Below are 26,574 nucleotides of genomic sequence, written 5' to 3' on the forward strand. Positions count from 1 at the left end.
TCTGGAATAAAGGTTTCAAAAGACGTAATTCATGCTCTCTGGCTACTACTTTTGAGCAGACTGGGTAAGTTTTTCATGCATGTTTTTTTTGACAATTTTAACTAGTAAAAAACATGTTCAGTTGAAAGTTCAGAACTCTGTATAGATTGCTTTCAAATAATACAATTGCAGAAGTGATGTACAAAGTGCAGGAGGTTCATAGACAGTAACACGGAAGACAAAGGTGTGCGCCGACAACTGAGCGCAAGATGGAGGTGCGCGCCGAAGAAAAAGACTGTTTTTAGGGGCTGCTGTTTTTAGGGTTTTGTTGGGGAGCCCCCCCAATTTACTTAATACATATCGCGGAGGCGTTGTGGGGGGTTTGGGGAGTTGTAACCCCCCACATTTTAGTGAAAACGTAACATTTCCCTAAAAACAGGGAAAAAGTTAAGTTTTCAGTAAAATGTGGGGGGTTACAACCCCCAAACCCCCCACAACGCGGCACAATCTGTATTAAGTGGGGGGTTCCCACCACACACCCCGTCGTAGCCCCTAAAAAGTCTTTTTCTTTGGCGTGTGCCTCTGCGCTGCGCTCAGTTGTCTGCTCGCACCTTTGTCCCGGCGCGCTTTTGACCTGACACCAGTGCAGGATCCTTTATTGAAGTGAAGACAATTAGATACTTCCAATCGTGGTTCTCATATGTATAGACACAGGACCTGACACAGTCTGTGTTTCGGAGAAACACTCCTTCCTTAGGGGTCCAGGGTATATTGGAACCACATAAGTAGAGAACTTGGGAATCAATAAAGTATAACAAATCGCAGTAGCACAGAACTGTCCTGTTTTCATCTCTTTCGATTTGTTGCACTTTGTTGATTCCCAAGTTCTCTACTTATGTGGTTTCCATACACTCTGGACCCCTGAGGAAGGAGTGTTTTTCCGAAACATAGACGGTGTCAGGTCCTGTGTCTACACATATGAGAACCACCATTGGGAATATCTAATTGTCTTCAATAAAGGATCCTGCGCTTTGTACATCGCTTCTGAAGTTTTTTCTTTTGTTGTTCTTTGGCTGACCTTCAACTGTAGACCCTTTGGATTGCTCTTGTTGTTTTTCAAATAATACAATACCATAGCTGTACTATTCAAAGTAGTAAATGGTGAGATGTATAGTTTAATCATTTTCCTGTAAATGAGAAAAGAGTGATACAAATGAAATAAGCACCAGGAGGATTGTCAGGCAGAATGTAAGTCACATTGAGCCTTTTATTTTTCTTTTTGCAAAGCAACACCTATTCAGAGTGAGTAGAAACATTTCCTTACCAAACTGAACTTTATAACTTTAACATAGATACAGAGAAAATGACAGCAGATAAAAATGGCATGGCCCATCCAGGCTGCCCATCCACATACCATCCAGTTTTCCTTCCTCTCCCTTAGAGATCCTCTGTGTTTCTTCCATGCTTTCTTGAATTCAGTGCAGTTTTCATCTGTCAACTCCACTGGAAGGTCATTCCATGCATCCACCATCCGTCCTGATTTTGGCATTGTGTTTTGTTACATTATGGTGTCCCCAGTGGGGATGGATGGCAGGGGATTAAGACCCCCCCCCCAACACACACTTTTATAGAGATTCTTAGTCTTGGCCTAAAGGTAGAGAGACCATCTTCAACTAGGGTTACCAGATGTCCCCAATTTTTGGACACTGTCTTGTATTTCAGGCCCCTGTCTCTAACTGTTCCTTGTTTGGCAACCATCTGTCCCTGATTTTAACAATGGGGATAGAGGTGCATTAGTGTGCATATCCCCTTTTGCCATCTCGCAGTGCTGATGTCAGCCCCTCCCCTCAAACTTCCCTTTATGGCTCCTCCCCTCCAATGGCAACATAGAAATACAACTCTAATGTAGTGGCTCTCTTCATACACACTATGTGTCTCAGGTGAGTCCTGCCCCTCTCTGACATGCAGTGGGGGCAAGATCTAGCTGAAACGCACACAGTGTGTATGAGGAGAGCCTCTTCATTGCAACTTCTGTGCTACAACTGTTAAGAAAGAAGCCAGGAGTAAAGTGAGGTCTTAGAGGACTTTGGGGGTGGTGGAGAGAATTAGATACTGGGCTGAAAGGGGGAAAAGAGAGGTGGAGATGGCTGGACTAGAAAGGGAGAGGTCAAAAACAGGTGGCAATAGCTGGACAAATTGGGGGGGGGGGCAGACGTGGAGATAGCTGAACGGAAAGGGTAGATTATTATTTTTCTGGTGAAAAAAATAGCTACTGGAAAGCTCCACCTCACCCAACTTTTCCCTGTTATGCCCCTCTTATCTGCTCAGCTCTGCCCTATCTGACCCCAAAAATCTGATAATCTTATCTTCAACTGGAAGATAAACTAGCTAAAATAAGGCTGAGTGATACTCTAGTTTATTCTGTATGAAGTGACAGCGAAAAACCAGCAACTCAATATGAAACATGTTTATTACTAGTTTTATTTAACTTGTACATTGATAAAATGTATGTATTTTTAATGGTTATCAAATACCTACAAATAGTCCTTTTAGAATACTGTTTTTAGTATACAATATATACATATATATAAAACAATCTGTAGAAGTAGCTTGTGGGAGAGGGTAGAATGATTCTCTTTTTTTCCCTACTACTCAAGAACCTATAAAATTTTAATTTCTGTGATGTGTTTTTTTAAAATACTGTCAATTTTCTTATACATCCATGGCCAGATTCTATAAATGGTGCCTCCATTACGTGCCCTAATCGATGGCACCTAGCGACACCTAACTTTGGAATCGGTGCACTACTTTTTCTTAAGTTGGCTTAATTGGTATGGTAACTGACCATGCCAGTTTTCAACCAATCAAAAAAAATTAAAAATTACTAATTAAGAGTTCCATTCAGAATGCTTAGGCTGCCTAGCGATACCTAAGTGAAGGTGCCCTCAGATGCCTAACAACGCCTACCTGAAAAGTAGGTGTGGTTAGGGACGGAGAATACCAGCACAAAGAAAGCGAACTACAAATACACAAAAAGCCAATTACACCACAAAGAAGTGTAATCATTGACAAATAAAGAACATTAATTCCCAGTTCTGCAGGCTTGTACACTTTTTATAGGGACGAAGAATAGGCATGGCTTACTTAAGCGTCGCTAGATATTGGAGATAGCCACTGGTAAATTAGGTCTGGTAAAACCTGACCTAATATACTGGTGTCTTCTTTACAGATGCCTAATGATGCCTAAGTCCACTTAGATGCCACTAGGTGTGATTCAATAAATGGGGCCGTGCAGTTGATTGACAACTGCATCTTTAATGTAAGTACCTTTAGGTGCTATTTATAGAATCTGAATCCCAGTTTCTTATGGGGTAATTCTACAAAAGGGTGCGGGGGCTAATTTTAAGTCTCAAGAAGGCACTTATTTGGAGCCTATTCTATGAAGGATAGTAGGTGCCTAATTTCCTTCATAATATATTGGTGTAAAAGGTCAAATGCTCTATTTGACCAGAGAGCTGGTATAAATGCTTGTACCAGATTGCTAAAAAAGCATGCATAAATTATGGTATTCTATAACTTATGCAAGTAATTGTTCTCTCTGCCCATGCTTCACACAGATTCTGCCCACACATATGCACATCTTCAAAGTATTCACCACTGTACTTAGGTACCATGTTATAGAATATCACATAGCTGGAATATTGATATTTAAACAATATGGGCCTGATTCTGTATAGGATGCCGGTTTTGGTGGCCACCTAAGAAGTGGCTGCCGACCTCATGTCAGTCACACAGCGGCGTACTATTCAGAATTGGGTCTACACTCCCGGACAGACGCCTTAAATGTAGGCCAGCATTTTGCAGGCTTACATTTAAGACGTCTGTCTCCCATCTATGGAGTCACGTACCAATGCTTAAGCCCATCCAAGGCTACTTCCAGGTGAAACCACGGCCACATCCCGCCTTGGGCGTGCTTAAGCGTTCATGTACATCTCTGCACCACAGATGCCTTCCTTGGCAGCATTTTTTCTAAAAATGTGGGTCCCAATTGGCTGCCAGATGGTGGTAGGACACCTAACGCCGCCTAAAATCAGGATGCATGGTTCAAGAATCAGCCCTCATGTGCCTACATAAGTGCATATGATCATTTTACATGTTTTTTTGGCACCAAAATGTTGCCACCCCCCCATGTAGCATTGCCCTTTTAGGATTGAACTCTATAAATGGTGTCTAAAAAATCGGTGCTGAAAAAAATAATGCTCAGGCACTCAAAGTTAGGTGCCGTTTATAAAATAGTGCTTACAGTAGTGCTGGAAACCGCGTCTAACTTTAGGCCTAGCCTTGTACACCAACTGAAACATAATGTAAATCCTCATGCCTAAATTAGGTATGGATCCGCCATATTCAATAACACATGGATATTCAAGGAATACCCCTGATCCACCCATGACCCTTCTATTTTCATGACACCCTTTTTGACTCATGCGTAAAATTAGGCATGTACATTTTAATAAAAGCAATTATCACCAATAATTGCTCATTAAGATCCAAACTATTGGTGCTAGTTGACTCGTAATTTTTAGCACTTTTTATAGAATTTGGGGATTGGTGTATCAAAGCAGCTCTTTACACACCTTCCACTGCCGTGTAGTACAGATTAAGGCGGTTTGTCTTAACATTTATTTCTTGATCGTTGGCCAACATTTTGTTTCACTCTCCTGGCAATACAGCAAAAGTCACACGAATACTATTCCAACCACAAACAATAAGGCACAATTGTCATTTAAAAATAGTAACAAATGGAAAATATTCTCCCAGCCCAGCAAGAATAAGACTACAGTGATGATGTGGAGAAGGACCTAATAATAATGCTTTAGTTTGGAGCAGGCAAAGAAAACCATTTACTTGTATTCATTTGCATTAAAGGTAACCTCTAGCTTAATTTGGCATCAAAGCTTCTGCTTTATATAAAAACACAGTTCAGTGTGTTTACCTGCTTCACTCAGTTAAGTTGTTAAAAATGAGCCTTGTTCCCTGATTTGTTCATCCAGTCGGGGTTTCTGCTTTCCAGATTGGCTAATGTTGGCTTCTGTAGACAGAGTGTTCATAGAGGCTGGGGGTAGGGAGAGTTATGGTCATTTCGTTAGGTTAACACATAGTGCTTGGATTCCAGCACTTGATTACAAGGTTTTGTAAGGAGACTACGTACACTGAGGCAAAGGGAAGATGGAAAATGGGAGGGGGGGAGGGAGAGAGAAAAAAGCATGAGTGTTTGTAATGTAGAATTATGGCACCAGGATCTGATCTCCATTAGGCCAAAGGCCTAAAAGGAGTGTAAGGAAAGAGCACAGTAAGAGAAAAGGCTGCATTTAAAACAGATCACCAATTAGTTGGAATTGGTGAACAGTCTGTACATAAGTCTATTAAAGCTGTGCAGTTGCCTGCTGATATTAAAGGTAATGTTTCAGACTTTAAAAAATGCAGGGCTGCATTCAGCGATTCAGGAGGTCATTTTCTTGGAACGCTTTGCAATGAACCTGTACAGCCTGAAAGAGCCCTTGGTTATATGCCTTGAAAGCAACACTTACAGTCTGTGGAAAGAGCTGGCAATGTTGAAATGTTCCCAAGGATTTGCAATGTTGCAGTTTAGCTTATAGAGAAACCATTTAAAGCCTTGTTATGTAGCTCTTCATAGATGCCTTGAGTAGGTTTCTTCCATCTCTCCGTCTTTTTTTCTACCACCACACTTGAATTTCCTATGGTATCTAGCAGGGAGAAATGAGTTCCTGCTGCAGTTCCCTTGGTTGGTATTTTGGAAAGAGAAGGAGGTAGCAGGTACGTGAAGGAGATAGTTTAATGGTTGAACAGTTGTTGGCACCCAGGCGATAGGAAGAGAAGGAAGCAAGAAGAACTTGACTGAAACATCGGAACCCTCATAGCTGGGTCTGTCTTACAAGACATGTAAGAGATCTAGTAGGCTGCATGTTTAGGCAATAGCCAGTGAAGTACTGAAAGCTAATTAGGTTATTACAGTCTGTGATGTTAAACATAAAATGGAAGCAGGCCAGAGGGTGTATACTCATCTTCCTGAGATAGTGGAATAACGGAGAATAAAAAAGTCCAAACGAATATCGGAAGATTAGGTTTTCACCTTCGATAATCTTATTTCTGTTAGTCCCTCGAGGATTCAGTACGCTAGGTGTTCACAGTGGCATAGTGAGGGTGACCAGTGCCCGGGATGGTGGTACCCTTCTCCCACCCTCTTTCCTGCTCCCCCTGCTGTGCCCCCCGCATGCCCCTCCCCATTAGCTTTGTAACGTTGGCGGGAGCAATGAAGAACTTGCTGCCCGCAAGTCTGGAAGTGATGTCAGAGAAAGCGCCAAAGCCAACACGGGCAGCAAGTTCGTTGCTGTTTGCGCCAAATTAAAAAAGTTACGGGGAAAGGTAATGGGTGCATGTGCGTGGAAGAGGAAGGAGTGGGAAAGGGGGACAGAAACAAAGAGGGGTGCCAGTGCCCCCAAGGAAGACCGTGCCTGGGGCAGACCGCCCCCCTCGCATCCCCCTTACTATGCCACTGGGTGTTCGATCCCTTCCAGCAATCCGGGAGTTGCAGAAATCCAAACACTTTTCCGAGCACATGCTCCTCCCTCCTCAGAAAGTTCTGAGGTGGGAGGAGCATGTGCTTCCTACCCCCACCTCAGAAAGTTAGAGCCCCCTGTAGTTCAGTCCCAAAGCCAAGCAACACACCTGAGCAAATCCATGATGAGGAATGGGGTACTGGGGTAGCTCCCCGGCAACATAAACAATTTGTGAACGGGTGTGCACTGAAAGACCAGTTCCAGATGCTAGGAGGGAAGCTGAAGACCAGAATGCCGAGCGTAGCATTCTCAGAGGTTCTGCCAGTATCCAGGGACGACAAGAAGAGGCAGACGGAGCTGCAAGCAGTCAACATGGATGAGGTGCTAGTGTGAGGAAGAAGGATTCCACTTTGTGCACAACTGGATGATGTTCTGGGGGAAGAGCAAGCTATACAGGAAGGATGGACTCCACCTCAGTGGAGACGGAATGAGTCTACTTGCAAGCAACATTAAGCGAGAAATTGAGATTTTTTAAACTAGGAAGAAGGGGAAAGCCGACAGTCGACCAAGAGCCGATGGTTCGGCAAACGGTATACCCAGAGGATACCATGCAGGAAGATTGTGGGGAAGACTCACTGGATCCTAGGCAAGACAGAAATCCTGATGGATCAAAAGGGACACAAAAGTGAAGAAATGCAAGAAAGTAACAGGCCGCAAACTGAAGTGTATGTACACGAATGCAAAGAGCCTAAGGAATAATATGGGGGAATTGGAAGCTATGGCACAAAAAGATAACCTTGACATCATCGGCATCACGGAAAAATGGTGGAACTAGGAAAACGTCTGGGACACTGTGCTACCGGGATATAAGCTATACCGCAGAGACAGAGTAGGATAAAAAGGTGGGGGTATTGCCCTATACATCAAAGAGGGAATTGAGTCTACCGGAGAGAACACGCCAGAAACTAAAAATAAGATAGAGTCTCTATGGGCCAAAATTCCAGGAACAAATGGAATGGAAAGGAAGATTGGCATCAACTACCGACCCCCAGGGCAGTCCGAAGAAACTGATGGAGAAATGATGGGCGAGATTAAATGCAACTGCAAGGGAGGCAACGCAGTTATCATGGGTGACTTCAATTATCCAGGGATAGACTGGAACCTAGGCACCTCCGGCTGCAATAGGGAGATCAAGTTCTTGGAAGCTGTAGGCGATTGCTTCCTGGAAAAACTTGTCAAGGAAAATACGAGAGGAAATGCAATTCTGGACTTAATTCTAAATGGACTACGAGGACCGGCGCAAGGTTTAGAAGTAGAAGGGACGCTAGGAAGCAGTGATCACAATATGATCTGCTTCAACCTGGAAGGGTGGTACACAGCAGGCTGGCTCCACAGATACACCGAAGTTTCTCAGTGAAGCAGCAGTTTGACTCTGCAGGACTGCATCCTTTCCTCTGACAGAGGATTACCGCAAAGGGGTCTCAAGGCACTCAAGCCACCAAAAAGATGAACTTTAAGCGTAAAAATAAGAAAAAGATGGAGAGCAAATCCAAAAGTCTTCTGCATGGATTGCTTGCAGAAACTGAAAACTACTCTCTCTCTGAGGTGGGAGGAGCATGTGCTCAGAAAAGTGTTTGGATTTCTGCAACTTCCGGATTACGGGAAGGGATTGAACACCAAGAGTACTAAGGGCCAGATTCACTAACCTCCCGTTGCGTGTCTGATCCGTGGCCGAGTCTTCCTGGCCGAGCAATCCACGATGTGTCATCATTCAAATCAACTTGATCAGAGGCATGCCCCACCATGACTGCACGGATCGCTGTAGAGCGATCCTGATGCATGCGCAGACCATCTTGTTTGCCTGTAGATGGTCTGAGCATGCTCTCCACGCAAGGAAGGGCTGTTTACTTTTTTTTGTGAGCTCGTTTACTCTCCCGTGTCCCAGGCCCTTCCCCGCAGTACGAGCCCGTGGTTGTAACCCGCGGGTTTAGAGTGGGGTTTAGAGCGGGGCTGCAATGCGGGGAAGGGCATTTGATCCGATGTACTCTGGAAAGGCAGGCGAAGGGCTGTGACTGAAGCAGGGAGTGGAGCTGGGGAGCAGTTTGTGGGGCTCAGGCTAGCCTGGGACACGGGAGAGTAAAACGCATCTGCCCCTACAGCTTGGCATTCAAATCCCCAGTGGCTGATTTTGCTTCTTCTACTTTTCGCTTAGCCCATGCCGCCCTGACTCTCCTGCTTTTTTCATGCCCTTCCCCTTGAATGTGCAGGACAGCGGAAAGGACGTGAGTCGATTGGTCCCTAGCAGTTGCTTCTTTCTTGGTCGGCCAGCCCAGTCGGTGTGCCTGAATTTTGTTAGTGAATCATCTCCTTCCTACTTTGCATGCTGTTTCCCCTCATTTGCATGCGCGGATCAGATCGGGTGCGGATACGCACGGGAGGAAGGTTAGTGAATCAGGTCGGGGTTGCTAAGTGGTCGGGACATGATCGGTGGGCTTAGCGAATCTAGCCCTAAATCCGGAAGGGACATAACAAATGTTGTTTAAGGAGAAATCTTTCAGGCAATCACATGCTGTGGACACACTGGCTGGGATAATTGATCCTTTTCTGCTGTAATCTACTATGTTCCAAATCACAAGGTTGAGTGAAAATTTTGAGGTGTGCAAAGATTTCACACAAGTAAATCTGTGAGACAGAACTGAATCCCTCCAATGTATCTCTCTTCTGCAGGATGAAATAAATACTGCTCGTTTCTCTCTTCAGCTAGTTGGCCATTTTCAAGACTCAGAAAATTTTACAGAATTGAGGCCTTAGTAAGTGCTTTCAATTTAGAATGCATTTTTTTTCTACCTGAGAGATGATACAACTGTATTTTAGAGTTTTACTCTTCTCTGGGAACATTTTGGCAAAGGTTTGGTGAATTCGATAGTCAGCAGTGCAGTTCAGTAATTGGTTTCCAGAACAGAAGACATCTTTGGTGTAGATTGCAGAATGGGTACTCTGCTAGCTATGCATCTCACTGTAATATGTTTTATAAATGCTTCTTAATGCTAGAGTTCAGAAATGTTTTCCATCATGTATTTCTTCACTTAATACATAAAAAGGGAGAATAAACGGAGACTGCATGGCGTTTCCTTAAAAGAAGAAAACTACAAAATAATAATAAAAAAAGAAGCCCACACTGCCCCTTCCAAAAAAAACTCCCAAAGGACTTGAAGATGACTTCATTTCTTTCAATTCCTTCTGCAAACAGTCTGCGTTTTAGTTCCATGTTCCTCTGGCAAGCTAAATCACTTTTTTCCCCAATTTTGCCATTCTTATTCTCAGAGCTGTGGAAGGGAATAGAAATCCAATATTTCTTTTTAAGATAGTTGCTTACAATGTAACTTTCATAATAGCAAATGAATTACTCACAGAATACAACAGGGGTAGAGCAGAGGTAAGACATTGAGATTAATTACTAGGCTAGAGAAAGAAAAAGGAATCCACAATGATAAAGTATTATATGAAAATAACAGTGTAATGTACAATGTATATACTATGCCTCCCTATTACCATAAACACTCCATACTTGAGGTCCTTTTTCCAAGTTGCAGTAAAAAGTGGCCTTAGCATGCCCTTATATGGGTACTTCTAATGTGCTAAGGCCATTTTTACCTCTACTGAAAAATTGCCGATTTTATATTGTCTGAATTAATGACTATGGACTAATGTGATCATCAGTGGGCAGCCATTATCGAAAATTAACAAATGAGCCCTTACTACCAGCACCTATGTTGTAGGTGGTAAGGGCTCATGCACTGATTTGCGCTGTCATGCTCCCTCTCTGCCCCCCAGACATGCTCCTTCTGAAAAAAAATTCTAAAAAATTATTTAGCACTTTGGTTTACAAATGCACATTTGGAATTTACCGTGGGATGCCTCAGCCTGTCCCACAGCAAGCCTTTTTAAGCTGCAGTAACCATAAGCTAGTGCTTACTGCAGCTTAGGAAAAGGACTCCTTCTATGGGTGCTTGTGGCAGGCAAAAAGAATCATTCGCATCACCTCCAGGTTTTGATGATTAATTATTCAGAGCCTTTTTGCTTGTTATGCATCCCTGCAGAAAAAAGTCTGTGTGCACTCATGCTTGCTCATGATTCATTTGTATCCAGAAGCATTGTGAACATGCAGGTTTCGATAGATGTCCTTACTTGTTCTGCACAGATGAGTGGGTCCTTAATGTTAATGGGGGGAGGACTTGGAACTAAAATGCCTAAATGATGCATGACAGAGGGGCAGAGCTGAGGTATGGTAGAGGCTGTGGGGAATGCTCTGAGCGGAGCAGCTCAATGTGCACAGCCGTGTTAATATGGCTGTGCTGCCTTTCAAAAGTGGTAATGCTGCTACATTCTGCATGTATGATCAACACCATTAGGTCTAGGGAGCACTTATTTAAAATTTGATGCCATTTATTATTAAAGTCTTTATCATCCATAAACAGAATTGCCCTGAAGAAACCGTGAAACGTCAGTTTTTACTTATATATCACGTTGATTCCTTATGATATAGAGACTATATAGCTATTTCGTCCTGCACTAACTGTAAAATTTTCACATCCCCCTTCGGAAGTTTTTTAAGCCAATGATGTGGGTGGAGGAGGTTTGAGCTTTCAGCTCTACCTAAAAAGAAAACCTGAGGCTTTTTTCTTCCGGGGGTTAGTGCTCTCAGTTTACAGAGTGGAATTTGTATCATGTCAAAATAATATTTATTACCCATTCGCACCACATCAATTATTAGTTTCATTAGAATAGCACTAAGCAATGATTTTTCCTACTCCCTAATTTTGGGCGCCATTTACTGAATCCGACTGGGATAACTGGGAGACACACTGATGGCCTGTCCATAGTCTGCCCACATGTACGCCTGCCTTACAGTTACACACTATGGTACCTTGGTACCAACGTATATAATAGCGCCTAGTACAGCTTTGACGCTCATAGGGGTGCATACCTCTAGTCTCCTTATGAGCCTCAAAGGCCCCTTAAAGAATAGTCCCAATGGTGATTTTTAAATTTTCCATCCAGCTCAAAAAATGTATTCCTACTTCCAGTGTATTACAGAGGTATCAGGATGGTCCTTATTAGGAAATAATTGGTAGCAGAATGCCAAAAATATCAGTCAATTATTCAGAGAAATTGTAGGATGACATTAACATTCAACCTCTAAAGATAAGGAAAGAGTATTGTCTAGTACTATGGGTAATAAGTTTATGATAAAATGTATTCTAATAAAATCAGCTGGGTTTATTTCTTTGGTTAATGTAAGAAACACTCAGCTTTCACATCCGTATTTCCCAACTGAAATGTATATATCCTGTTATATAAATGGAGCAATTGTATGTTTGTATAAGACCATAAGAATAACCTTACTGGGCCAGACAAGCCCAGGAGCCCGTTCTCACGGTGGCCAATCCAGGTCACTAGTACCTGGTCAAAACCCAAGGAGTAGCAACATTCCATGCTACCGATCCAGGGCAAGCAGTGACTTCCCCTATGTCTTTCTCAATAACAGACTATGGACTTTTCCTCCAGGAAATTGTTCAAACCTTTCTTATAAACAGCTAAGCTATCCGCTCTTACCACAACCTCTGGCAATGCATTCCAGAGCTTAATTATTCTCTGAGTGAAAAAAAAATTTCCTCCTATTGGTTTTAAAAGTATTTCCCTAGTCTTTTTCATTTTTGATGGAGTGAAAAATCGATCCACTTGTACCCGTTTTACTCCACTCAGGATTTTGTAGACTTCAATCATATCTCCCTCAGCCGTCTCTGTTCCAAGCTGAAGAGCCCTAACCTTTTTAGTCTTTCCTCATACGAGAGGCGTTCCATCCCCTTTATCATCTTGGTCGCTCTTCTTTGAACCTGAACTAGATGTTGAAAACAATCCTAAGGATTTTGATGAAACAGGATGAATCTATGGTTTTCAGGTGCGAGAAACTGATTTAGCTAGGGCTGGAGTTTTGCAAAACTCATTTGGGGGGATCAAAGGGGTTTTTTTCATGATGTACTGCTGTAGGGAAGTGTCTCTGTAACTGCTACTCTTGCCTCCCCCTGAAGCCCATTGGTCACACATTCTTAAGGATATTTAACTAGCCAATAGGATGAAGGGAAAAGCAGGACTGAAGGTTGCTAAGGTAGTGTCTCTGCGGCTACTGTTCCTGCCTCAGTCTGCAGGCCCATTGGTCAGACATTTGTAAAGAAGCTTAGCCAGCCAATAGGCAGCAGGGAAAAGCAGTACTAACAGCAGAACAACAGAGAAAATGGTATATCACATGTAAATAAAACTTGGAAACTTAGAAGAGCTACAGTGTAGGTAGGAAAAACATATTTGAATTTAAAAGAGAGAACAGAGCTGAAGTAAAAGCAGGTGTCCTCTTTTTTTTAAAGAGGAAATCTGGCAACTCTACTCCTTCCTGTTCTGTGGAAGAACTTGGATAAGAAGGAGTGTGAGCATACATGCTTGCTGCAGAGAAGAAAGATAGTCCATTATTTTAATAACCCAGAAGTGAGTCTACAAATCTACAAAGAAGCTCTGTAGTCTTAATACAAGCAGTTCTGCCACTCTAAATTTTGGTTAGCAAAATTATCTTGAGAGTCTGCAAAAGATTTCAGGTATAAGAAAATTATGAAGGCGCAACAGAAAGCCTGTATTTATTCCAAGAGAAATCCTGGAGCTAAGGGAGTCTAAAGGGACCTCAAAATATACTTTGTTAGTATTTTGAACTGTACTGAAATTTTTGGAACACCTAATTTCTTGTCATTTCAACTATCTTTTGCCATGTACATGGATTGGGACAACAAGTTTTTGCGAAAACTCATATTGATCCTTGAGGGCTATGTTCCTTCTAAGCAGAGCACGTGAGCAATCGCTTATTGGGAGCGTCACTCATAAAAATACTTGCATATCTGGAAAATTGTTGGTTTTTAGAACTTATTGCTCATATGAAAAAAAAAAATTTGCATGCACCTGATCAATCCTTTTAGGGGCATGAATTTTCCCTCCCTATCATGAAGAACCACCAGGACTCCACTGAGTTTCTTTGGGTCTCAATAGCACCTGCCAGTAAGTTTGTAAAGTCAAATGCATTTGATAAGTAATAGACATGTGGCATGGGAGAGCCTGGAGGAAAGCAAGGATCCTGAGATGATGGAAAACCATAAACATGGCAAAAAAGAGGAGACAGAAGAAAGTTTCACTGAAATAGCTCCCATGACTGGGCCAAAAGGAGCTGAGATGATGCCATCCGAAAATGAAATTTTTACTAGTGAAGAACATACAGATTGTGAGCAGGAAGCGGGGCTGGATGAACTCTGAGAGAGTAGATAAAGAATGCTCTGAGAAAGAGAAGGAGGAAAGCCTGAAAGAAACTAGGGAGTATAAATGGAAGGAAATTGTGCTGAATGGAAGCTCAAGAGGGAAAATGTATTTCAAGACACATAGAAAGATAGTTCCTGCTCTGAAAATCAAACGAAAGATGGGCTCATCACGTGAAACAAGTAAGAGTAAACAATATCAAACAAAGAGAACAAAAACAACAGCTGCTTCCCAGCTATTTGCAGTATTAGTTCTTGAACTGTTCTTAGTTGTAGTATAATAAGTGGAAACATGCCAGAGCAGTAATGACAAATTTTAGCTTTTCGGTTACCGTATTTTCGCGGATATAACGCGCACCATTGTAAAACGCGCACAGGGGTATAGCGCGCAGAAATCACGATGATATGTACAAAACCTTTTCTATACCGCGCTCAGGCATATAACGCGCATGCTGCCCGACTCTCCTTTCGCCCGCCCTGACTTTCCGTGCGCTGTCCCGACTCTCCGTTCACCCCCCCCTGACTTTCCGTGCACTGTCCTCCCTTGAAGGTCTGTCCCCATCCTGAAAGCCTGATGCCCCCCCCGACGTCCGATACATCCCCCCCCCCGACAGGACCACTCGCACCCTCACCCCGAAGGACCGCCGACTCCCCAACAATATCGGGCCAGGAGGGAGCCCAAACCCTCCTGGCCACGGCGACCCCCTAACCCCACCCCGCACTACATTACGGGCAGGAGGGATCCCAGGCCCTCCTGCCCTCGACGCAACCCCCCCCCCCCCAACGACCGCCCCCCCCCCCAAGAACCTCCGCCCGTCCCCCAGCCGACCCGCGACCCCCCTGGCCGACCCCCACGACACCCCCACCCGCCTTCCCCGTACCTTTGTGTAGTTGGGCCAGAAGGGAGCCCAAACCCTCCTGGCCACGGCGACCCCCTAACCCCACCCCGCACTACATTACGGGCAGGAGGGATCCCAGGCCCTCCTGCCCTCGACGCAAACCCCCCTCCCCCCCAGCCGACCCGCGACCCCCCTGGCCGACCCCCACGACCCCCCCACCCCCCTTCCCCGTACCTTTGGAAGTTGGCCGGACAGACGGGAGCCAAACCCGCCTGTCCGGCAGGCAGCCAACGAAGGAATGAGGCCGGATTGGCCCATCCGTCCTAAAGCTCCGCCTACTGGTGGGGCCTAAGGCGCGTGGGCCAATCAGAATAGGCCCTGGAGCCTTAGGTCCCACCTGGGGGCGCGGCCTGAGACACATGGTCGGGTTTGGCCCATGTGCCTCAGGCCGCGCCCCCAGGTGGGACCTAAGGCTCCAGGGCCTATTCTGATTGGCCCACGCGCCTTAGGCCCCACCAGTAGGCGGAGCTTTAGGACGGATGGGCCAATCCGGCCTCATTCCTTCGTTGGCTGCCTGCCGGACAGGCGGGTTTGGCTCCCGTCTGTCCGGCCAACTTCCAAAGGTACGGGGAAGGGGGGTGGGGGGGTCGTGGGGGTCGGCCAGGGGGGTCGCGGGTCGGCTGGGGGGGAGGGGGGTTTGCGTCGAGGGCAGGAGGGCCTGGGATCCCTCCTGCCCGTAATGTAGTGCGGGGTGGGGTTAGGAGGTCGCCGTGGCCAGGAGGGTTTGGGCTTCCTCCTGGCCCGATATTGTTGGGGAGTCGGCGGTCCTTCGGGGTGAGGATGCGAGTGGTCCTGCCGGGGGGGGGGGATGTATCGGACGTCGGGGAGTCGGCCGGGCAAGAGGGCTTGGGCTCCCTCTTGCTCCGATCGTGGATGCGGGTGGGAGCGCGTGCGAGCGGTCGTTCGGGGTGGGGGTGCGAGCGGTCCTGCTGGGGGGGTGAATCGGGCGTCGGGCGGGGTGGGAACTATGTTTAAAAACTTTTCTATACCGCGCTCAGGCATATAACGCGCGAGGGGTATGCGCGGTACGTAAAATCACGTATAACGCGCGCGTTATATCCGCGAAAATACGGTACCTGTCAATGAAGGATCTTCCGTGCCATCTTCCAGAATCTGCCCATTCACATGAGAACTGGAGACTGGATTGCTCAAGCTTTCTTCTTGTTCTTCTAAAGATATTGAATTTTTATAAGGCAACTTGTGGTTCAAATGTGTATCATTACTGGCTTCTGGAAGATTTTGTGCAATATTATGTCTGATTGTTTGATCTTCCTGAGTCTGATGAGTGGAATTATGGTAGATTGAATTCTCTCCATCTCTATTTTCTTCATCATCATCGTCATCAATAACAACAAGCTCAGCATGAATAAGTCCATCATAATTTGAAATTAATTTGTTTTCTTCTTCACTCTCATCTGCATGCTTATAACCCATGAAAATCATAGTTACTGGTTCACTGTCATCAATGTAACATGGTCTGGCATGAACAAGACTGTACCTGGCATCTTCCTCAAAGTCTGAAGAAAATGTCTCCTTAGTGTACTCAGAGTTTGGAAATGCCACATCTATATTCTCTTCTGTCTTTTGGTCATCCGGTTCCTTTGGTTTCACTTTGTCAAGGTCACAATGATCTTTTCTGCTACTGTTGATGCTTGGAGGCTCTTCCTCCGTTAGTTTGGGTCCAGTGAATATGGTAATTTTTTGTGCTCTCCGAGGAGGATGCAGGATGCTTTTCTCTCCATTTTCTTTGCAAAGTAAAGGTTCAGGACTGATTAGGTCACATGTTTCTATTTTTGTGGTTTCTTGAACGTTTGGTCCACTGGTCTGATCACTTGTCTGTTGAGCTGAACTGGAAAACTGGTTTGAAAACACAGGCTCATGAAGTTCTGTAGGCGATCTTGTATTCTTTTCTGTGGCTTTTCTCAAAAGTTCATCTACTTCAGTAGCAGCAAGTTCTTCTATGCCATTTTGTGTTACACTTCCATCAGAGCTCAGAGCATAAACAGACTTTTGTCCGTCATCATAAACCTTCACACCAGTGCCCTTGAATTCATCTGAAGGAACAGGGATTGTTGACAAAACAGTGCTTTGCCCCGTCTTCATATCTTTCTCAACTTTGATTTCCATGGCATACAAAGCTGTGGTAGGGAAATTGTGATTAGAGTTAGTATATTAAAGAAACTATAAATATTTCTATTGTAGTTCTATAAAGTTGCTATAGCAGAATATGCAATTTAGCCACATATTAATTTGCTTTCATCTTTCATCATTCTCCTAGTTTCCCCACAATTTGAGAATCCAGAGCCTGAATAGAAAGGAACCACAGTAACTGAGCATGAAGGAGGCCTCTATGCTTTTCACCCATCTCCTAAAATTCATCTGCTCAAGAATCACCTCTCCCTCTCCACTCTAGGTTGATCTCTACTTTTTTCCCCTATGATGATACAGGAAAAGAACAATACCTTCAGGCTGCTCTCCTCCTCGTCACACCCGAGGTTGGCTCATATTTTGAACCATGTAGGATACTGTAGTTCTGTATGGTTAGGAACCTTCATGATCAGAGTAAATCTATTTTCACCCATACATTCAAATATTTTTTTTCATAAGTGAAAATTGGTTTAAAGTGATTTTCACTCTATTTTTAGAACCTATAACAATTGAGATAGGGGGAGGAATAGGACTTGTATACCACCTTTTTATGGTTACACATTCAAAGTGGTTTACATATATACTGTACAGGTACTTACATAATGCTATTATGTTAAATAATTACTCTTCTTAATCATGCTTAAAGCAAGGCACTGAACCTCACTGAATATTGCAGATAACCAACACAGAATTATAAATACAATTTTAAATGGCACTTGTTGCCTAATCATCATATACAAAAGAGAGAAACCTAACAAAGCAAAATCAAACTATAGTTAAAAAGACAGAGGCTTTGCTAAATTAAAAAAGACCCCCTCCCCCCAAAAAAACCACTTGTATGTGACTTTGTATCTAGTTACTCAGTTGATACCAGATGTAAAAATACATTGCTAGGATTTAGGAGCACTGACTTGGCAAAATAGCCACATCTTTGGCTGCCTAAAGAAGAAAAAAAAGTCCTTAACTTGATAAAACTCTTATTCCAGAGAAAAAGGATAAAACAAGTAAACCATGTTTGGTTTGGCTTGCAGCCTAGTCTCCTGAACTATACCACAATTTGGGAGATAGAACATTGTAATGTAGTCAGTCCTGAAGCCAAATAAGGCCAGTGCCATTCAAGCCCTTGAACACCAGGTGGCAGCCCAAAAAGTAAACAAGATGCTAGGAATCATTAGAAAAAGGATGGTAAATAAGACTAAGAATGTTATAATGCTTACGTATCGCTCTATGGTGCAACCTCATTGGTATCTCAAAAATGATATAGAGTAGTGGTTCCCAATGCTGTCCTGGAGGACCAGCAGGCCAATCGGGTTTTCAGGCTAGTCTTAATGAATATGCATGAGAGAGATTTGCATATAATGGAAGTGACAGGCAAGCAAATCAGCTCCATGCATATTCATTAGGGCTATCCTGAAAACCTAATTGGCCTGGTGGTCCTTCAGGACAGGGTTGGGAACCACTGATAAAGAGGACCATTTTCATAAAGGACATCTAAGTCCCATTTGGATGTATCTTGCTAAATGTTCAAAGTTGGAAGCACAGAAAGATCCATTTTCGAAAGCTGAAATGCTAGATGCCTAAATTTTTAAATTTTTTTGAAAATAGTCCACTTGGACGTTTAGGCCGCCGGAACATCTAGGCCATTAGAACATCCAACTTTATACCCCATTATCGACCACAGAAATGTCCAACTTAGAAACATCCAAATGCAGACCATTTGGACACCAGCTTTGGTGTTCCATTACTGTCTATATTTTAACACTTTCTGGGCAGAAACTTCTGTCTTTGAACATTTATTATCCAGTTAGCTAGTTTCAGACTTGGCATTTTCCAGGATTGCATAGTTTGTGGGATAGCTCAGTGCCTTATAAATACTAATAAATAAAAAGGAAGCATCTATTTACATAGACAGAGTTATAGCTTTGCAGATACTCTCTGGTGATTTGTTGAAAATTGACTTGACTCTTCTGAGATTTTCACATTTCACAAAGCCTAAACATTTTGTCTTGCAATAAAGGTTTTGATCTTTACCTTGCCTAGTTTCATCACCATTCTGCCTTCCTGCTGGTCGTGTCCTTTTCAGCATAGAAGGTTTGAAAGACTTTGGAAGGTCAGGTATGTTGGCGTATATGTACCCAGCTGGCTCTATGAATATAAAGTAGATGGAATATAAACTAGATGAGTCATAATACAGTTTTCTCTCTCTCTCCCCCCATGAGTACATAAACACAGAGCACTGGAACAGACAGAAGGTCCATCAGGCCCAGTATCCTGTTTCCAATAGTGACCAATCTAGGTAATACGTACTTGGCAAGATCCAAAGAGTAAAACAGATTTTATTCTGTTTATCCTAGGAATAAACAGTGGAATTTGAAAGCCCATCTTGATTTATGGCCTTTTCTTCCAGAACTTGTCCAAACCTTTTTTAAACCCCGCCACACTAACTGAAACATCCAGCATATGAATGTCAAAAAGCAAGCACAAGAACTTCTGTCTGGCATCATTTTGAGAGAAATAGCCACAGAGATCCCCTCCCTGCAGATAAGAGGGGCAGCCTTGTGGTCACTGCAGTGGACTTTAAACAATGGAATTCAGATACAATCCCACCATAACTCCTTTATTTTATATTGTAAGTCTTCCAGGAACAGGATAAAACCTACTGTATCTAATTGTACATTGTTACAATTGCCTTCTACCCTGCAGGTGTCTTCTATACTTAGGTAATTTGGTGCTTTTGAAGGGCTCATGATTTCTACCACAAATGTACCAGATAGAATGCTGATGCTGTCATACAGCCTGGTATCCCCTTTCAGTTTCCCTTCTTATGGGGTGAGAGGGGTTAGCATCCACTGGGGGATTAAATAGGGGTTAAGCCTTAATCTCTCCAGTGTCCGGCTAGTCAGTCAGAGCACCTTTTTGTAACTTAGGCATGACTGAAACAGGTCTAGATAAAAATGTCCTTTTTTGCCTTGGACTTTTCTTCATGTTCCATTATCACTGCAAGGCATCCCATTTTTAAGCCTGCCCTTGTCCCACCCAAAACACGCCTCCCACATGCCCTCTTACTATTTAGATGAAAAATATCCTAATTTTGCATTTCAAAAATCATAATTTACCCCCGTCTTTTACAAAGCCGCGCTAGCGGCTGCCGTGTGGCAACAGCCCCGAAGCCCGTAGAGATTTAAAGGGCTTCGGGACTGTTGCTGCGCGGCTTTGTAAAAGAGGGGGGTTAGACTTTTTGGGCAGCTGGATATTTTGGGGGACATTTTGAGATTTTTTTTTTTTAAATTCTTTATTCATTTTTAATCTTACATCAAGTGTACAAATAATAAAACTTTTGAAATTAAATACATCACTTGAATTTCTTTCTAATATAACATCAAATATATAAATTTCTTCCTTCCCCCCCCTTTCCTTTAACATTTAATCAAAAATATACAATATAAATATTCTTTTTCTTTTGATTAAACCCACAGTAAACTATAAACCACCCTCTTCCCCCCATTTGCAAATATACTTTCACTGGAAAATGGTGTCTATTCATTGCAATAAGTTGTCAATGGCCCCCTGATCTTTTTAAATTTATTTTGAGATATTTTTTGAAAATGAGCACCCACAATTTTGTGGATCTAGGACAAAGGGTTGCTACTTACCCCTCTATATGATTCTTAAAAATCTGTTTTCATTTTGCAAGCAATAAAAACTGTATCACTAAAGTCTGGTTTACCAGAGTCTAATGGACTTGAACCTTGAGGATCTCATAGGTTGCCTTAGAAAACCCAATGAACAAAGAGTTACAGCAACAGCATTTTCTGAACTGGAACAATCCATGATCAGTTCTTTGGAAATCCATACAGTTGCTGTGGATTCCTGCAGCATTGAGCCCTAGCCAGGTGATGTCACGAGATACTGCTGTTTTATGGTGGAGTACTATCCCAGAATTCTCTATATTCTCACTTTGTAACTGTTCAGTTCAACAAACCTGTTTGAATTTCTGCCTTCACAGCCTGAAAGAGTCAGAAATAGTATTGTGTGAGTAGTATAATGATAAGACATATGTACAAACCTATGATAAATACTTTTCCATTTGGACTGAGGTTACATTTAAAAAAAAAAAAATCTTTATTCATTTTTAAAACTTTCAATAAGTGTAACATAAGATACAATCATTTTATACTTTAACATCACTTAATATGCTGTAAAATTTTAACTCACATCAAATATTCCTCCCCCCTTATACCCAACAATTGTACTTAAGCATAAGAAATCATAAAGTATTCCCTCACCCTCCCCACCCTGGACGTGTATGAATAAAGGGAAAAAAATAATATTCATTCTGTATAATATTTTGCTAATGGCTCCCAAACATTCCTAAATTTCTTAAAATGCCCCTGCTGTATGGCTATTATCCGCTCCATTTTAAAGATTTGGCAAAACGAATTCCACCAAAAATTATAATTCAGCCGATCCCAATTTTTCCAGTTTTTCATAATTTGCTGTATGGCAACCCCTGTCATGATGAGCAAAAGTTTATTATTATTAGAAGAGATTTGACTCTTAGCTCTCATGGAAGTACCAAATAACACAGTGTCATATGATAATGCCACCAGATTTTCCAGTAGATTATTTACTTGGCCCCAAATGGATTTCCAAAAACTACGTATCAATGGACAATAGAATATTAAATGATCTAATGTCCCAGCTTTGAGATGACAGTGCCAGCATCTATTAGACTTAGAGCTGTCTAATTTATGTAAACGAACTGGGGTCCAAAAAGCTCTATGTAATAAGAAAAAATAAACTGAGGTTACATTATGCATCTTACTTTTATGATCTCTTCAGCTGTCCTCTCAACCGATTTCAGCTTCTTTAACACTGCCTCTTCCCTAGCTGAGATCTGAACTTCTTCTTTTTCAAGGTCTTCAATTTCTCTCTCGACTCTGAAAAGGTAATTGTATTGTGCATCAATAATAGGATCTTGAATTTCACCCTGCTTTCAATTGGGTGCCAGTGTAGTTCTTTCAGTAGCGGGGTGGCACTCATGTGCCTCGATTTTCCCCAGCAGATAGGAAGGGCCGGATTAAGGCTATCTGTCACCAAAAGCACAACCCAACAATGGTGCCCCTCGGCTCTTCCATTGCTTAACCGACAAAACATTAAGACTCAGTAAGTGCTGAGAAATATTATTATTGTATGAAACAAAATATCCTATCTAATATAATAAATCCCTAAGCGCGCATGCGCACTCCCACCTGCGTGCTCCTGTTTTCCGTGAGCTGTAGGAACCCGCAGGTAGGAGTGCGCATGCGCGCGGCGGCACGGAGCCTGTTGGACGCGGCGGCTCTTGCAGTCTGAACTTAAGGATGTGAACTGGCCAGGGCGACGTCAGCGGGGGCCGGAACGGACTTTAATTGCTGCCTCCCAGGCTTCTCCTCCTGTTCCAGCTGGGCCCGCGTAAAAAAAACCCCAAAAACCCAGAGCTCGCTTCGGGTCCGGCAAGGGCTGCGGGTCCTGAAACCTTCCGATTCCAGCAGCGTCTGCAGCACTCTACACATGCTGCTTCGGGGCCTTGAAGGCCCCGAAGCAGCAGCAGTGTGTAGAGTGCTGCAGACGCTGCTGGAATCGGAAGATTAGTCAGGACCGCGGGAAGGGAAGGGGGGGGGAGCAGTAAGGGACTAACGGAGCCAGCCAGACTGTGGGAAGGGAAAGGGGGGGGTAGAGGAAACGCTGCTGCTGCACAGGGAAATGGTGTGGGGGAGGGAAATGGAGGGGGAGGGAATCCTGCTGTGGCTGCTGCACAGGGAAGTGGTGGGAGAGAAATGCTGCTGTATAGGAGGCAGGGAGAGAGATAGAAAGAAAAGAAGAAAGACACAGGGGCAGGGAGTGACACAGAAAGACAGACAGACAGCGGGAGGGAGAGAGAGAAATAAAGACACACAGACATATATTCTAGCACCCGTTAATGTAACGGGCTAAAATACTAGTCTATTTATAATGATTAGAAAAATACTGAAATTCATGTTGGATAATGGATGTGGCAGATGGCAGGGAAAATAATTAAAGGTATGATAGTTAGGGGAAAAATCTCTTTGGTGCCACCCTCCTCTTGGTGCCCCATGCACGTACTTATTTTGCTTAATAGTTAATCAAGGGCTGCGGATAGGGCAATCTAACCCTGGAAGTACTACATTTTTACAACTGCACTAGCATAGCTAGTTTTTATTGGTTATCTGTATCTCTACCCAACTTAGTATCCTGAGAGTTATCCCAGGGTTGCGAATATGACTCTACAGCCAAACCTCATTGTAGAAATTCCCTTCTTATGGGGTGAGAGGCCCGGATTTTCGAAATGGTGCAGATTTTATAGGCCATACAACGTTTTAAACTCATTTCAAGGCACATATCAGTGCCTAAAATATCGACACCAGAGTCGTGCCTTGTGCACATGTTAGGCCGCTGAACACCATTGTAGGTGTGGCCAATGCTGAAAATAGTGTTGGGCAGCCTAAAGCACCTATGTAGGCATGATTCTCGCAAAGATAGGTGCCAGAAATGTGGACCTGGAAAACCTTGGCCTACATTTCTGGCACATATCTTTCCCGTAGACGCGATTCTGTAAACTGCGCCGATTTGTGACTGACACGCAATCGGCGCGATTCTGTAACCAGCGCCGATTTGTGACTGACACGCAATCGGCAGCCACTTTTAAGGTGGCTGCCGATATCAGAACTGGTTACAGAATCCATCCTTGAATGTATGCTCCACTACCTTCCCCTCCAAATTGTTATCTGATCTTTGCTGTTGGTTTAAATGTAGTTACGGTACACATATTTAGTTAATTATGTGGGAAGGTGGAAACAAATGTTCTTTGTTCCATGACATAATTATACTGAAAATGAACCCTTTAGAAGTTACAATATTTATATTGCAATCATTTATTTGAAAGTATGCCAACACTAGCTAATGAAGAACCTATGGGATGAGCAAGGACCAGACAAGAAAATAACAGCACAAAATTAAAAGTAATCTAGTAATAGATAATCTAGAATTAAAAATTTTCCCCTCTTAATAAGATTTAATTGCCAATCAACGTAAAATAATATAGGGCCCATTTTATCAAGCTGTGCCGGCACGGTACATGCTCCGATGCTCATAGAATTTCTATGAGCGTGCGTTGGAGCAGTTACCTCACTGGCCCGCTCTAAGACCCCGTGTGTATGGCAACTGAAAATATATTAACATTGAGAGGCCAAGAAAGTAGAAACCTGGGGCCTGAAATTCAAAGGATTACGGGGCATTATGTCCTTAATGAGCATTAAAGAAATTTGCGTACAGAGGGGGAAATTCTGTATAGGACACTGGTCTCAGCCGCCACCTAAGAAGCAGCTGAGAATCACAGACTGGCATCCTATACAGAATCGCTTCTGCCCTAATGGACAGATGCCTAACGCCACCTAACCATCCCAATTCTCTAACCAATACCTATGTCACAGGCGCTGGTTAGAAAATTGCACCTGATCCCTTGCCATCAGCTCATCGCGGCAAGGAAATCTCCCTGTCGCGATCAGCTGAGTGGCCATGGCAGGGAACCCCCGAACCCCCTGTGAAGTCAACAGAGGGATGCACATTACCTCCAGCCACCATTTCCGAATCCCCTTGAATGTCTGCGGCAGGAGGGATGCCCCATTCCTCCCGCCACCACCCATGAACCCCCTGGAAATGTCCATGGCAGGAGGGATGCCCTCTCCCTCCCGCCGCCACCCCAAACCTCCCCCATGATTGTCTGTGGCAGGAGGGATACACACTCCCTCCCACTACCACCCTTGAACCCACCGACAAATCCTCCAGCAGGAAGGATGCCCACTCCCTCCTGCCACCCCCCCCACTGGAACTTCCCCCCATGGAAGGGGCCTTAGGTATTTTACCTATCAGAGTATTAGGTCATTCCCACTGCATCCCAGGATGTACTGGGAAGGAGGTCTAAGACTCCGGTTGGCCCAAGTGCCTAAGGCTCCTCCTATGGGAGGTGCCTTAGGCATATGGACCTATCAGAGCCTTAGGCCTCTCCCCTGTGCATCCCAGAATGCACTGGGAAAGGGAAGACACCATTTTGGAGTTGTGGGCCTACCAGCTGGAGGGTGTATGCATCTCTTTGACCGGACTTTCACCTTAAAAGGTATGCGTGTGTATGTGTGGGGGCTGAGGTATGCCAGGTGGGTCTATCAGCTAGGGGGCATGCCAGGGGGTCTACAGATGGATGGGGGGGATCTGGAGGGAGGTATCACCGGATTGTGGGGGGAGTTCGGGGGGTGCTGGTGGCAGGAAGGAGTGGGCATCCGTCCTGTCAAGGGATCTGTCGGCTGGCCTACATTTCAGGTGTCTATTGTGGCAGGATCCTTTCAACATAAGGACATTATGTCCATAGGACTTTTTATACATGTGCTTTTATTGCTCTTGTATTTGTTTTGAATTTATAAAAATAAAATTTGCTTGTCCTAAGGTTGATGTGTTCTATCCCACTCCCCACTTGTTCTCTCTATATTTGAAATGTAAGCCTACATTTCAGGTGCCTATCGCGGCCCTAGGGAGATGTCTAAGGCCGCTTAAGCTTGCCTAAAGCCACTTCTGGGCGAAACCACACCTACACCCAGCCTTGGGTGAGCTTAAGCATCTCTCTCAACCATAACAGACGCCTACAGTGTAGGCGTACTGCCTCAGGTTGTTGGTTTTTTTTTTTTTTAAAAGGTGCATCCCAATTGGTTCGTTAGACAGCGATAGGACACCTACTGCTGCCAACAATAGGGACACCATTTATAGAATATGGCCTTTTGCATTTTATTGAACTGTGGGACTGAGCAATACTCTCTGGTATTAAAAGAGTCACCTAGTCAAACACTTACCTGTAGTTCTGGATATCCTGGAACAAAGTTAAGAACATAAGAAGTTGCCTCCGCTGAGGCAGACCAGAGGTCCATCTCGCCCAGCGCTCCAGTGGTCTCTGACTAATTTTATAAATTGCCTCTAATCCTATCCCTATAACCTTTCCTCTACTCCTATCTGTACCCCTCAATCCCTTTGTCCTCCAGGTACCTGTCCAGACCTTCTTTGAAGCCCTGTAACGTGCTTCTGCTTATCACATCCTCCGGTAGCGCGTTCCATGTATCCAACACCCTCTGGGTGAAAAAGAACTTCCTGGCATTTGTTCTAAACCTTTTCCCTTTCAATTTCTCTGAGTGCCCCCTTGTACTTGTGGTTCCCCATAATTTGAAAAATCTGTCCCTGTCCACTTTTTCTATGCCCTTCATGATCTTGAAGGTTTCTATCATGTCTCTTCTAAGTCGTTGCTTTTCCAGGGAGAAAAGCCCTACCTTTTTCAGTCTGTCAGTATATGAGAGGTCCCCCATACCCTTTATTAGCTTAGTTGCTCTTCTCTGGACTCTCTCAAGTACCGCCATGTCCTTCTTGAGGTACGGCGACCAGTACTCCAGGTGCGGGCGCACCATTGCTCGATACAGTGGCAGGATGACTTCCTTCGTCCTGGTCGTGATACCTTTCTTAATGATACCCAACATTTTGTTTGCTTTCCTTGAGGCTGTGGCGCACTGCCTTCAATGTTGTGTC

General features: G+C 43.9%; 1 protein-coding gene across 1 annotated transcript in view; it reads right to left on the minus strand.

Moving 5' to 3' along the window:
- Positions 1-7,612: 7,612 nt before the first annotated feature.
- The window catches only part of PALMD (palmdelphin), a 53,168-nt gene continuing 34,206 nt past the window's right edge, over positions 7,613-26,574 (minus strand). The window contains exons 4-8 of the mRNA XM_033916597.1: positions 21,779-21,893; positions 20,936-20,960; positions 18,985-19,098; positions 15,882-16,943; positions 7,613-9,883 (exon numbers count right to left, since the gene is read on the minus strand). Coding sequence (XP_033772488.1) covers positions 9,840-9,883; positions 15,882-16,943; positions 18,985-19,098; positions 20,936-20,960; positions 21,779-21,893 — 1,360 coding nt within the window. The 3' untranslated portion in view covers positions 7,613-9,839. The remainder of the gene's footprint in view (positions 9,884-15,881; positions 16,944-18,984; positions 19,099-20,935; positions 20,961-21,778; positions 21,894-26,574) is intronic.

This window comes from Geotrypetes seraphini, chromosome 12 (genome assembly GCF_902459505.1).
Source record: "Geotrypetes seraphini chromosome 12, aGeoSer1.1, whole genome shotgun sequence".
Lineage (NCBI taxonomy): Eukaryota > Metazoa > Chordata > Amphibia > Gymnophiona > Dermophiidae > Geotrypetes > Geotrypetes seraphini.